We start from the raw sequence: 12,665 nt of genomic DNA on the forward strand, positions 1-12,665 counted from the left end.
AATAGGGAAAAATATAATTTCCTAATTTAAACTTGAGCAAAAACATGATAAAACTCAACTTTAAAACAAGCCTCAAGCCCTCACCCACCTAAATTTTTGGCTTAACTAGGACAGGAATTTATCAAATACATACATTTATGTTGAACAATTTTAGGACTTGTTCAATTGTTCCTATATGAGATTCATACCCTTGCCCCCAAACTTATGATTTAGTTTATCATTTGAAACCTCTACAGCTTTACCTTTACTAGCAGGGATGATTAAATAGCATTAATTTAATTAATGCTATTAATTATAGTATTATATATACTATATATAATGCTTCTATATTTAAATTTGGTGATTCAGTTTATTCATTCATTCAATAAATATTTGTTTGTGCCTGAAATTATGCTACTAATAGGAAAACTGGATCATAAAAATATTGTCAGATCTTCAATAGCTTAATGAGATCAAAATATGAGGACTTGATTGTTTCCTCCGTATCCTCAATCTCAAGGAGACACATAAGAGATTTTGCATGTGATTTCCCTTAAAACAAGTTACTTTGATATGGGGGGAAAAAAAAAGAAAAAACTAGAAGTTTAAGATAATGACATGATATTCATAATGGAAATTAGAATATACTAAATTACTCTGAAAATGGAAAAATGATCATGGAGATATCCTTTTACTGTGCAAGCAGTAGTGACACCAAGTGTTCTTCTATCTCGCATTAAGTCTGCAAAACTTTAATAAGAAAAAAGGTGAGCACAAACTGACAACCATTTACTAATTTCCTTCTGAACTTCAATTGATACACCAGGGCAATTGATAGGGGATCTCTAATCTAATTTGAAGTCTCAAGAAACACTAGTTCCTTGTCCATTAAAAAAATTCTTTTTGGGGGGAATTCCCTGGGGGTCCATTGGTTAGGACTCTGTGCTTCCAATGCAGGGGACACAGGTTCGATCCCTAGTTGGGGAACTAAGATCCTGCAAGCCATGTGGCACGGCCAAAAAAATATATATATTTTTTTTTTCAGTAAAAAGATGTGATAAGCAAGATTCTTAAAATCCTTGCATCTCATTTATTCAAATTTAACTGACAAAAGATAAGGGCACCATTTAAACCAATAAATAGGAGCATAACAATTTTAAAGCACCATATATAAATAAATAGATATACATACCTTAGAAGAATCTTCTATGGCCTTGTGTAAGTTTTTCAGTTTTAGATGGCAAGCAGCCCGATTCAAATATAGTAGTGGAATCTTATTATTTAGTCTTATGGCTAAGTTGTATGCATTAATAGCTGCCAAATAGTTTTCTGTTGCAAACAATTTGCTAATGAGATGAAAACACAAAAGAAAAACAATGTAACACTAAAAGAGAAACACAGAAATAATATCTAATGATATTTGGCACAGGGGATGGATGGCTTCCTTTCTTTCCATTCCTTGTAAAATGGACATTCTGGGTGGCACTAAGCCCACCTATCCTCCATACATCAGCATGTAATCTGAACGGGACTGACCTCACCTCCACCTCCAAGGGTAGCCAATCAGTAGCTTAAGCCAATAGGCATATTTCCATCCTCCCTGCTACAATGATTGACAAAGGGATGGATTTATGACCTAAACTGGTCTATTCAGAATGAAGCCTGTGATTTGATTACCAACGTTGGAGAACGAAAAATTGGGAAAACTCCCCCTGCTGGACACAAATGAAGAAAGCACATAAGCCCAAATTGTTGCTGACCATTTTTAATACTGTGGGAGGAGCTAGCACTAGAATAAAGTTGATACTATTGAATTATGAAAAGGATAAAAAGGCAGTTAAGCTGTTGGACCCAGCTTTACCCGAAATGTAACACACCTTTAGCTTTTTAGTTATATAACCCAATAAATTCCTTTAAACATTAAGTCAGTTTAAATTGGGTTTCTCAGTTACTTGCAAAACAAAAGCATCCTAATAAATACACTCTTTCAGTTCAAACCTTCCAAAATTCTCTTCAAATAAAGAGACGTACATAATTAAAGGATGTATTTAAAACATAAAGTTTCTTTTTTGTTTTTCATGTACAATTCCTGGTATTTCGAAAAATGCATAAACATAAGGAAAATAGAAAATACTTTGCCAAATATAAAAGTGCCATATAAACAACACTTTGTATTCATTTCCAGTCGATTGTACTGTACACTTTACAATTCTAGAATAATAAACACGATGACTTCAAAAGTAGACCCATAAAAGGAGCCAGCGAATCATGAATAAAAGGTAAAATGACACCACTGTGACATCTAACCTAAGCCTGACTCAAGTTTAAAATAACTTCCACAAACAAGAAAAGCTAATTCTGTGGGAACAGTTTAGCTTTCTGAAATGTCTCATTTCAGCTAGGATGTTTCTGACTGCAAGTAACAAAACCTCAACTCAAACTGGTGTAAACAAGGAAGGAAATAGATCACCTCACATTAAGCAAGTTCAGAGGCAAAGGCTCCATGCCCAATATGACCAGCAGAACGAGGATCTTATCAAGGCCTCAGGTTCCTTCCATTTCTCTACCCTACTGGACTCAGCAGCTACTTCATCCTGGAGCTGGTTTTCCTCATGCATAGTTCAAGGTGCCACATTCAGGCACAATATTCATTAGAAGAAAATGGGACAGTATTTTCTGATATATGCTCCTTGTGAGCTAGAAAACCTTGCCCAGAAATCTCCCAGTTCACTTCCTTTCCCATCTCACTGACCAAAAATATCTACCTTTAAAAAATATTTTGCCTTAAAAAACCCACCAGTTTCTCCTGTTCTCAATCCTTCTACCCATTCTCTCTCTCTCCCGTTTCACTCCTCAATGCTATATACTGCTGTTTGGGAACTTTTAAAAAAATTCAACAATATGACCATCTGTCCATGTTAATAAATATAGAGATATACTATTTTTACAGAGATTTTTACAGACCACTCTCTCATTTGTGCAAGGATTTCTAAAACCAGTCTCCTCCTACTGATAGACAGTTAGGTGTTTTGTTTCCCAATACTTAGCTTTTATAAACAATATTATAATAAACATTACTGCACATATACATAAAACATACACACACACCAGCAGTGTAATGAAAGTAATCCTGATTTGTTGCAGTCAATCAGAATTTATAGCTGAACTTGGGATAGGGTCCCCACCCTAAGTCACACAGGCAAGGTCGACACACCTAAACAAAATAGGGACTCTGCCAACAAGGATAAAAGGAGATGATACATTTTGGCTAGATAACCTACTGTGTCTACTACAAACCTTCTTTTTAAATTAATTTAATTTTAATTTTAAAATCTACCATTTTAACCATTTTTAAGTGTACAGCTTAGTGGCATTAAATACATACACACTTTACACACTTTTGTACAACCATCAGCACCATCCATATCTAGAACTTTCTCATCTTACCAAAATGAAACTCTATACCTATTGAACAATAACTCCCCATTCCCTCCTACCTTTGACAACCACCCTTCTTTTTCTGTCTCTGTGAGTTTGACTCCTCTAGGTACCTCATATAAGTGGAGTCATATAAGGACAATATTTGTCCTTTTGTGCCTAGCTTATTTTACTTAGCATAATGTCTTCAAGGTTCATCATGTTGTAGCACGTGACAATATTTTCTTCCTTTCTAAGGTTGAATAATAGTCTACTATATGGATATATCACATTTGTTTATTCATTTATCCATCAATAGACCCTTGGGTTGCTTTCACCCTTTGGCTATTGTGAATAACACTGCTATAAACATGGGTGTACAAATATCTGTTTGTGTCCCTGCTTTCAATACTTTTGTGTGTATATCTAGACACAGAACTGCTGGATCATATGGGAATTCTTTTTTTTTGGTCATGCTGCACAGCATGCAGGATCTTAGTTCCCTAACCAGGGTTCGAACCCGTGCCCCCTGCAGTGGAAGCATGGAATCCTAACCACTGGACTGCCAGGGAATTCCCTCATATGGTAATTCTATTTTTAACTTTTTGAGGAGCCTCCGTACTGTTTTCTCTACTGTGCACCACCATTTTACATTCCCACCAACAGTGTTCAAAGGTTCCAATTTTTCTACAACCTCACCAACACTTGTTATTTTCTGGGGTTTTTTTTGTTGTTTGTTTGTTTTTTTAATAATAGCCATCCTTCTGTGTGTGAAGTAGTATCTCATTGTGCTTTTCATTTGCATTTTCTGAATGATTAGTGATGTTCGGCATCTTTCCACATGCTTATTAGCCATGTGCATATCTTTGAAGAAAGGTCTATTTAAGTCCTTTGCACATTTTTTAATCAGGCTGTTTATTTTTTGCTGTTGAGTTGTAGAAGTTCTTTATATGTACTCTGATATTAACCCTTTTCAGATATATGATTTGCAAATATTTTCTCTATTCCATGGGTTGTCTTTTCACTCTGTTGACAGTATCTTTGATGCACAAAAGTTTTTAATTTTGATGCATTCCAAAATAACCATTTTTTCTTTTGTTACCTGTGCTTTTGATGTCACATCCAAGAAATATTGCCAAATCCAATGTCATGAAGAACCCTATGTTTTCCCCTAAGAGTTTTATAGTTTTAGCTCTTATGTTTAGGTGTTTGATCCATTTTGAGTTAATTTTTGTATATGGTGTTAGGTAAGGGTTCAAATTCATTCTTTGGAATAAAGACTGAAAATGGAATGAAAACTGGATATCCAGTTTTTCCAACACCATTTGTTGAAAAACAACATCCTTTCTCCATTAAATAGTCTTAGCACCCTTGTTGAAAATCATTTGACCATATGATTTTCATATATGAAGGTTGTTTCTGGGCTATCTATTCCACTGGTTTATATCTATATGAACCTTATATTAATACATTCATTTGGAGTTCCATTTTTCATCTTTAACATAAGTTTACAGTTTTATAATGTAACAGTTTTATCAGAAAAATTCTCCCAAATTCTAAAGGAAGAAGAACTTACAATGAGCAGTATTAAAAGAACCAGTGTAGGATGTAGGAAACAAACTTATGGTTACCAGGAGGGAAAAGGGGGGAGAGGGATAAACTGGGAGATTGGGATTGACATATACACACTACTATATATAAAACAGATAACTAATAAGGACCTATTGTACAACACAAGGAACTCTACTCAACACTCTATAATGATCTATATGGGAAAAGAATCTAAAAAAGAGTGCATATATGTATATGTATAACAGATTCACTTTGCTGTACACCTGAAACTAACACAACATTATAAATCAACTATACGCCAATAAAAATTTTAAAAAATAAGAGCCACTGTAGGAGGCATAAGAGCAAGAAATATGAAGTATTAAACATTTTTAATGTTTACATATATATTAAAATATAAATCCAAATGAACATTACATTCTTTAAAGTTCAATACCAGTACAAACAACCAATAAAGCATAATTTGCTTTATGGCTTTCAGAATGGTTCTGAACTCAGAAATAGCTGAATTTCAAAAGGAAAGGGAAAAAAAATTAAACCTCTGTCTTAAGGGTAGTAGCCTTTGAACACCAAATTTAAACAGAGAAGCTAATAACCAGTAAGTCTCGCCTGATGGCTCCAAATAAAGGAATGCCAGTGAAAAGAATTATGCAAAAGTACTCATTCAAAACACATTGAGTCCTTATGGTACTGACTGTACAGAAAGAGCAAAAGAGACGTGGACAATTGCGAACACTCCTGTCATTTTTATGATGATTGATTGGTTTGACTTTGTACAGAAAGAAACATTCTGATTGGCAATGGCCAAAAGGGCCAAACATTTTGAGCAACGGTTCAGCATAGGAGAAGTTACAAGAAGCAGGAGTGATAAGAAAGAAGCAATGTGGAGGGAAGTAAAGAAAGGGGCAGAAATCAAAAGAGAAATCAAAAGCAGTGGGGCTTATATTGATACTAGGTATAAAATAGATAACTAATGAGAACATACTGTATAGCACAGGGAACTCTACTTAATGCACTGTGGTGACCTAAATGGGAAGGAAATTCAAAAAAGAGGAGATATATGTATATGTATAGCTGATTCACTTTGCTGTACAGCAGAAACTAACACAACATTGTAAAGCAACTATACTCCAATAAAAATTAATGAAAAAAAAAAGAAATGACTAAAGGAAGCAAGACGTAGAATTTGTACCTTGATAGTACTGTTCTTTGTATACTGAGATGTTACAGATTATATGTCACACCGTCATTTTATATATAGTAAGAAAAAATCTGCCAGTTAAACTATAACAATGTTTGCTTATTTGAAAAAAAAAAGCAGTGGGGCTTAGAAACAGCAATGGAGGCAGAGAGTAACACATATTCCAATACAAGACACAACAGCTCTGTTTTGTGGGTAATAAGGACTCTAACAGCCACCTACCCCTCAAAAGACTTTTAAGGTCCTTGTTTCTTTCAGCATCTTATGTGGGTAGAAAACATTCTTGGTATCTCAAGAGCTTCTAAAACTGAGTATTAGTGCACCTTAGTGAAGGAACATCAACCAGTACAATTTAGCACTCAGGATGGAAGGAGGAAAAGGACACTGCACACAAAATAAAATGACAAGTTAGGCCATAATAGGGACTGTACTGCAACAGAATATTATGGGCTGTAAAATACATACAATCAACAAACAAAATTATAATTATGTCAAAGAAGTCATCTTAGAATATGGCTTCTAAACTTTAAGTCAGGCAAAAGGTAGCAGCATAAGAAAACTGTCTTATCTCCATAAACAAATAAAGTTGTAAAAAATGCAGCAGAGCAACAAGGCAGATTTGGCAGATCTGTTCTGAAAGTAGGCAAGTACAAGTAAATACTGGGAGACAATTCTCCATGGGTCTTTTACCCTGCGTGTCATATGTCAGATGCACTGACAGCTTCTGTTTGGGACTATCTTTTCGAAGATGTTTGTATAGAGCACAGCCTTGGAAGATAGAGATAGTGTCTCTCTCTGGGGCAAAGAATAGATTTGTTCACTGCTCAGTATAATAAAGATATTATCACCTTGTGAGGCAAAAGTTGGACAGGTTTGCTTACAATCCTCTCTAAAAAGCTGTGTTCCTTAAGCTTGGCCTTCTCAGCTACGGTACAAAACCTACTGTGTGTACAGCATCCACCTGGGTCCCCCTCTGCATTGGCCCCATGGGACTTTAGGGGCAGAGTGAACCAACACGAAGGTCATTCTGTTTGATGTGCCTTGAATAGTGAAGTCCTTTCTCTTTGACTCATGAGTCTCCTGACTTCTGTCAGCACCTATGAAACTGTGGTAGGTTAACTCTTCACAGTTCTTGCCAGGGCATGGATCCAAACCAAAGTGTTAGAAAGAAATTCAATCTGGCAAGTAGAACTGTATGCTGTGTTGGGAGAAGATGGTAACAGGTGGTTAACAATCAGTATCAAAAAGTCCAAAATGGAAAAAAAAAAAAGTCCAACATGAAGTAAAAGGACATCCAGACAGGCAGATAGAATGCAGCTACAGAAAATTCACAAACAGCAAGCAAACAGAAACTCAGACTGGCACAAGTTGGTACTAGGTTAGTCAGTCATCAAATAGCAGGCTCCCACACACAAAGCTGGGGTTCAGAAGAGAATTAACTTGGGTGGAAAGAAAATAAGTAAAAGCAGAGCAGAGCCTCAGTCTTAAAAGGACTGGAGTATTGGGCAGGCTATAAAATCTGACTTAGGCCAAGAGAAAAAAAAAAGAAAATTCAGACACTAGAACTAATGTAGGTAATTTTATGTAACAACAGTAATATGATGCAGGGCGCTAGATTGTAGAATTATATATCCTTAATTTCCTCCTATCTAACATTACAATTTGCTGTAGAGAGTGACGTATGCAGATGGCATTCAAGTGGTCCTAATGTGGGGGAAGAAGGAACTTTCAGTCTGGGGTTAAGAGAGCATCCAAAAAAACGCATGCTAAAACTCAAGCACAAACTAACATCAGTGGGACAAGAACAACGATTCATCTAACCTTATATGATTATAACTGACTGGAAGGGTAGCTATTATTTACAGATTCTGAGTCATGTAAGGCTGTTAAATAACAACACACCATGTGAATATATAAATTAGAGCACAGAAACTCTGTTTTATGAGATATTCTCAGTAACAAGCTATCTGGTACAATGTTAATTGCCAACGGTAAAATGTTCTCATGAGCAAATAAAATTACCTAAGCTTATAAATTTTCCTGAAACGTAGATTTGGCATCTAAAACTAAGACTTGGCAGTAGAATGCTAGGTAAAAAAAATGAAAACATTCTATGGCTTTTTCTAAGAGTCTCTTTCGAGTAGATACAATCCCATAAACAGTTTTCTCAAACTATTGCTCTTTTGGAAGGCTTGTCCACTTCTACCCACGGGTTTAAAAACAATAAAGGACAGTTGGACTGTTTTTGCCTGTGTAAATATAGAAGGCTAGCATGAAACAAAGCCTCTGGAGAAGAAAGTATTTGAAAGTATTTTATCTTCTGGCTTAAATTCAACACTGCTTCTGAATGGGTTCTATTATGTCTGTTTCTGTCTTTTGTACTGCATTACATTGCCAGAGAGGATACATTTCTCTCTAATGATTAGTACCTTTCCTTTTATCTGTTTGTACTTGGCTCTATGATTAACTGTACTTTGTTTCTCTGGGTGTCACTAGTTAATAAGTTTTCTTCCATCTCTCCTCATTTTTAACTCTTTTCTTCTCCTATTTTGCTTCTCTTTCTTATTCTACCTAATTGGAGGCAGGGAGGCAAAATGGTACAAAAAACAACAGAGACTGAAGTGATTACAATCTACCAGTCACACCCGACTGCAACCAAGTACACTTTTGCACTAGGTTGCTGGCAATTCATTGCTTTTGCCAGCGGTCACACACACACACACACACACACACACACACACACGTCTTTTGCTGTACTTGTCAAATTCCAACCTCAGCTCAATGATCTTATCTGCTCTTTCCTCTCTTAAATCGAAATCACAGCATTAGTATATCAAAAATAAAACCAGACCAAACACTGTCTAAGACGTTTAGCCAGTCCCAGCACCAAAAACATCTTATGCCAAAGGACTTTCTAACCATCTCCATCAACCTGCTACCTTTGGGCTGATCAAAAAGCATGCTTCTTCTTTGTCCTCACATGAAAGTTCGTATTTGCTGGTCTTTCCTACTCTCATCCTCCTCTATTCCTTTGCACTTTCTTATTCCTGTTCTGCCATAATTGACTCCAACTCCCACCCCAATCCTTTCTTAATCCTCAAATTTTCCACACAATGCTTCTTAAAGTAAGCCTGGTTCTTTCCAGAGGGCAGTGCTATCTCTACCACTGTCTCTACTGAGGACCATCAGGGAAGGGGCTAGGACCATAGGACTTGGCATTTTCCAGACTCGCTTTTGCTAGTTCCAAGGTGTAATTCTCCCTTTATGAAAAAATCATCATCCTTTGGGACTCCTGACATCTTTACCCTATAGCCTTCCAGTCACTGTCATCTAACTGGCTTTTTACAAGCATTATTCTCTTATTTATTGAGGGCTTTGAAACCTGGCTCCCAGCATCCGTCTCCATCCCAATTTATGCCATAATTCCAGAAGATTCTAAGGCTTATGTATATGACCCATTTATCAATTTAGCCTTGAAATACCTGGGACTCCTTAACTCAAATTACCTTCCCTTCAACTTCACTTTTGCTACCCACTCCCTGGGCCACATCTTGGGCTTTGTCATCACCTGAATTGTACTACTTCAGCGATATCAAACTCTGGAATCCCAGCCACTGACCAGAACTTTCTATTCCGCAAAATTTTCCCTTTATAGTCAACCTTCAACCTTACAGTGCCCTCTAATTTCTTAACTGCTCTGTTTTCTCTTAGTCCACTGGGCCCCTCAGGGCATCTCTTCCTTTCTAACCCAGCCTAGATTTCATGGTTAAATATCTGAGCTATTTTTCCATGAGCAATCTGGTCCCCTGCACTACTAGTCTTCTGCTGTACTTGTCAGTCAAAACTCCAACCTTGCATCAATGATCTATTCTTAAATCCAAAACACTAAACACTATAGAAGATAAATCACATAGCTATACTGACTAGCATCTCTATGAATTCACGTTCTCTAATCTAGCAGAGCCCTCAACAGTACCCACCAAGCAATTATTGTTAGAACTGTATCTAGTTTCATACTTGCCTTCACTTTCTTTCCTTCCATCTCAGAAAATAAACTCTGTCTATTACAACTTAATCTTTCAATATTTTCTAGACCAAAGAAACCAATCCAACAGGAGAGCACATTCAGCTATGCACACTTCAGTACTCTCAGGCTGCAAGGAAGAGCAATTCATAGCCACACCACTTGGGCTGCCTTCATGAAGGCTAAACAATGGGAACAAAAGGACAGGAAGAAGATGTTATTCATCTGTGAGAGGTGCACAGCACTATCTGAAACACAAGCTTCATAATCATATTCACCTGGGATTCAATCCTGGTTCTACTTATAAACTACCACCTGAGACAAGTTTCGTAACCTCTCTAGCCCTGTTCTACATTCATAAAATCGTAATAAAGATGATAAAATCCAACTAGCTAGATTGCTAAAGGAATTAAAAGAGCTATTTTGTGTAAAGCTGCTAGCCTCTCAATAAACATTTGTTAAATGATTGCAAAAGCAGTGGCTCCTAGCCAATTACAGTTGTGAGGATTTAATGAGATAGTATATGTGAAGCGCTTGTAACCTACCACAAGCTATGAACATAATAACTGTGATTATGACAATGGCAGCTTAAAGATAAGCAAACACAATTAAATAATTTAGACTGGATACACCTGGGGGGCAGGGCAGGTAGAAGGCCAGCAGACTGGGTAAAAACCAAGGGGGGGAGGAGCTTCAACATGGCGGAAGCGTAAGACGTGGCTGTCACCTTCCTCTCCACAAATACATCAGAAATACATCTACATGTGGAACAACTCCTACAGAACACCTACTGAACACTGGCAGAAGACCTCAGGCCTCCCAAAAGGCAAGAAACTCCCCACGTACTTGGGTAGGGCAAAAGAAAAAAGAAATAACAGAGACAAAAGAATAGGGACGGGACCTGCACCAGTGGGACGGAGCTGTGAAGGAGGAAAGGTTTCCACACACTAAGAAGCCCCTTCGCGGGCGGAGACTGCGGGTGGCGGAGGGGGGAGCTTCGGAGCCATATAGGAGAGCGCAGCCACAGGGGTGCGGAGGGCAAAGCGGAGAGATTCCCGCACAGAGGATCCGTGCCGAGTAGCACTCACCAGCCCGCGAGGCTTGTCTGCTCACCCGCCGGGGCGGGCGGGGGCTGGTAGCTGAGGCTCGGGCTTCGGTTGGATCCCAGGGAGAGGACTGGGGTTGGCTGCATAAACACAGCCTTAAGGGGGCTAGTGCACCACAGCTAGCCAGGAGGGAGTCCGGGGAAAAGTCTGGAACTGCCTAAGAGTCAAGAGACCACTGTTTCGGGGTGCGTGAGAGAGGGGATTCAGAGCGCCACCTAAACAAGCTCCAGAAACAGGCGCGAGCCGTGGCTATCAGCGCAAACCACAGAGACGGGCATGAGACGCTAAGGCTGCTACTGCAGCCACCAAGAATCCTGTGTGCAAGCACAGGTCACTATCCACACCTCCCCTCCCGGGACCCTGTGCAGCCCACCACTGCCAGGGTCCCATGATCCAGGGACAACTTCCCCGGGAGAACGCACGGTGCCCCTCAGGCTGGTGCAACGTCACGCTGGCCTCTGCAGCCGCAGGCTCGCCCCACATCCGTACCCCTCCCTCCCCCCAGCCTGAGTGAGCCAGAGCCCCCGAATCAACTGCTCCTTTAACTCCGTCCTGTCTCAGCGAAAAACAGATGCCCTCAGGCGACCTACATGCAGAGGCGGGTCCAAATCCAAAGCTGAACCCTGGGAGCTGTGCGAAAAAAGAGAAAGGGAAATTTCTCCCAGCAGCCTCAGAAGCAGCGGATTAAAGCTCCACAATCAACTTGATGTACCCTGCATCTGTGGAATACCTGAATAGACAACGAATCATCCCAAATTGAGGAGGCAGACTTTGGGAGCAAGATATATATATTTTTTCCCTTTTTCTCTTATTGTGAGTGTGTATGTGTATGCTTCTGTGTGTGATTTTGTCTGTATAGCTTTGCTTTTACCATTTGTCCTAGGGTTCTGTCTGTCCGTTTTTTGTTTTTATTTTTACTTTTAAAAAATTTTTTCTTAATAATTATTGTTTATTTTTTATTTTAATAACCTTATTTATTTTACTTTATTTTACTTTATTTTATTTTATCTTCTTTCGTTCTTTCTATTTTTTTCTCCCTTTTATTCTGAGCTGTGTGGATGAAAGGCTCTTGGTTCTCCAGCCAGGTGTCAGGGCTCAGCCTCTGAGGCGGGAGAGCCAAGTTCACGACACTGGTCCACAAGAGACCTCCCAGCTCCATGTAATATCAAAGAGCGAAAATCTCCCAGAGATCTCTATCTCAACGCCAAGACCCAGCTTCACTCAACGACCAGCAAGCTCCAGTGCTGGACACCCCGTGCCAACTAGCAAGACAGGAACACAACCCCATCCATTAGCAGAGAGGCTGCCTAAAATCATAATAAGGCCACAGATACCCCAAAACACACCACCAGACGTGGACCTGCCC

At 38.7% G+C, this 12,665-nt stretch overlaps 1 protein-coding gene and 1 long non-coding RNA gene across 4 annotated transcripts in view; one reads left to right on the forward strand and one right to left on the reverse strand.

Moving 5' to 3' along the window:
* The window catches only part of LOC309654371, a 350,754-nt gene that overhangs the window by 158,785 nt on the left and 179,304 nt on the right, over positions 1 to 12,665 (forward strand). The gene's annotated exons all lie outside the window — the stretch shown is intronic.
* DNAAF4 (dynein axonemal assembly factor 4) overlaps positions 1 to 12,665 on the reverse strand; it is a 118,128-nt gene that overhangs the window by 5,930 nt on the left and 99,533 nt on the right. For all 3 annotated transcript variants that reach the window (XM_082446905.1, XM_082446904.1, XM_082446903.1), the window contains exon 8: positions 1,172 to 1,325. In XM_082446905.1, coding sequence (XP_082303031.1) covers positions 1,172 to 1,325 — 154 coding nt within the window. The remainder of the gene's footprint in view (positions 1 to 1,171; positions 1,326 to 12,665) is intronic.

The sequence above is a fragment of the Balaenoptera physalus genome, assembly GCF_965194825.1.
Source record: "Balaenoptera physalus genome assembly, chromosome: 2".
Taxonomy (NCBI): Eukaryota; Metazoa; Chordata; class Mammalia; order Artiodactyla; family Balaenopteridae; genus Balaenoptera; species Balaenoptera physalus.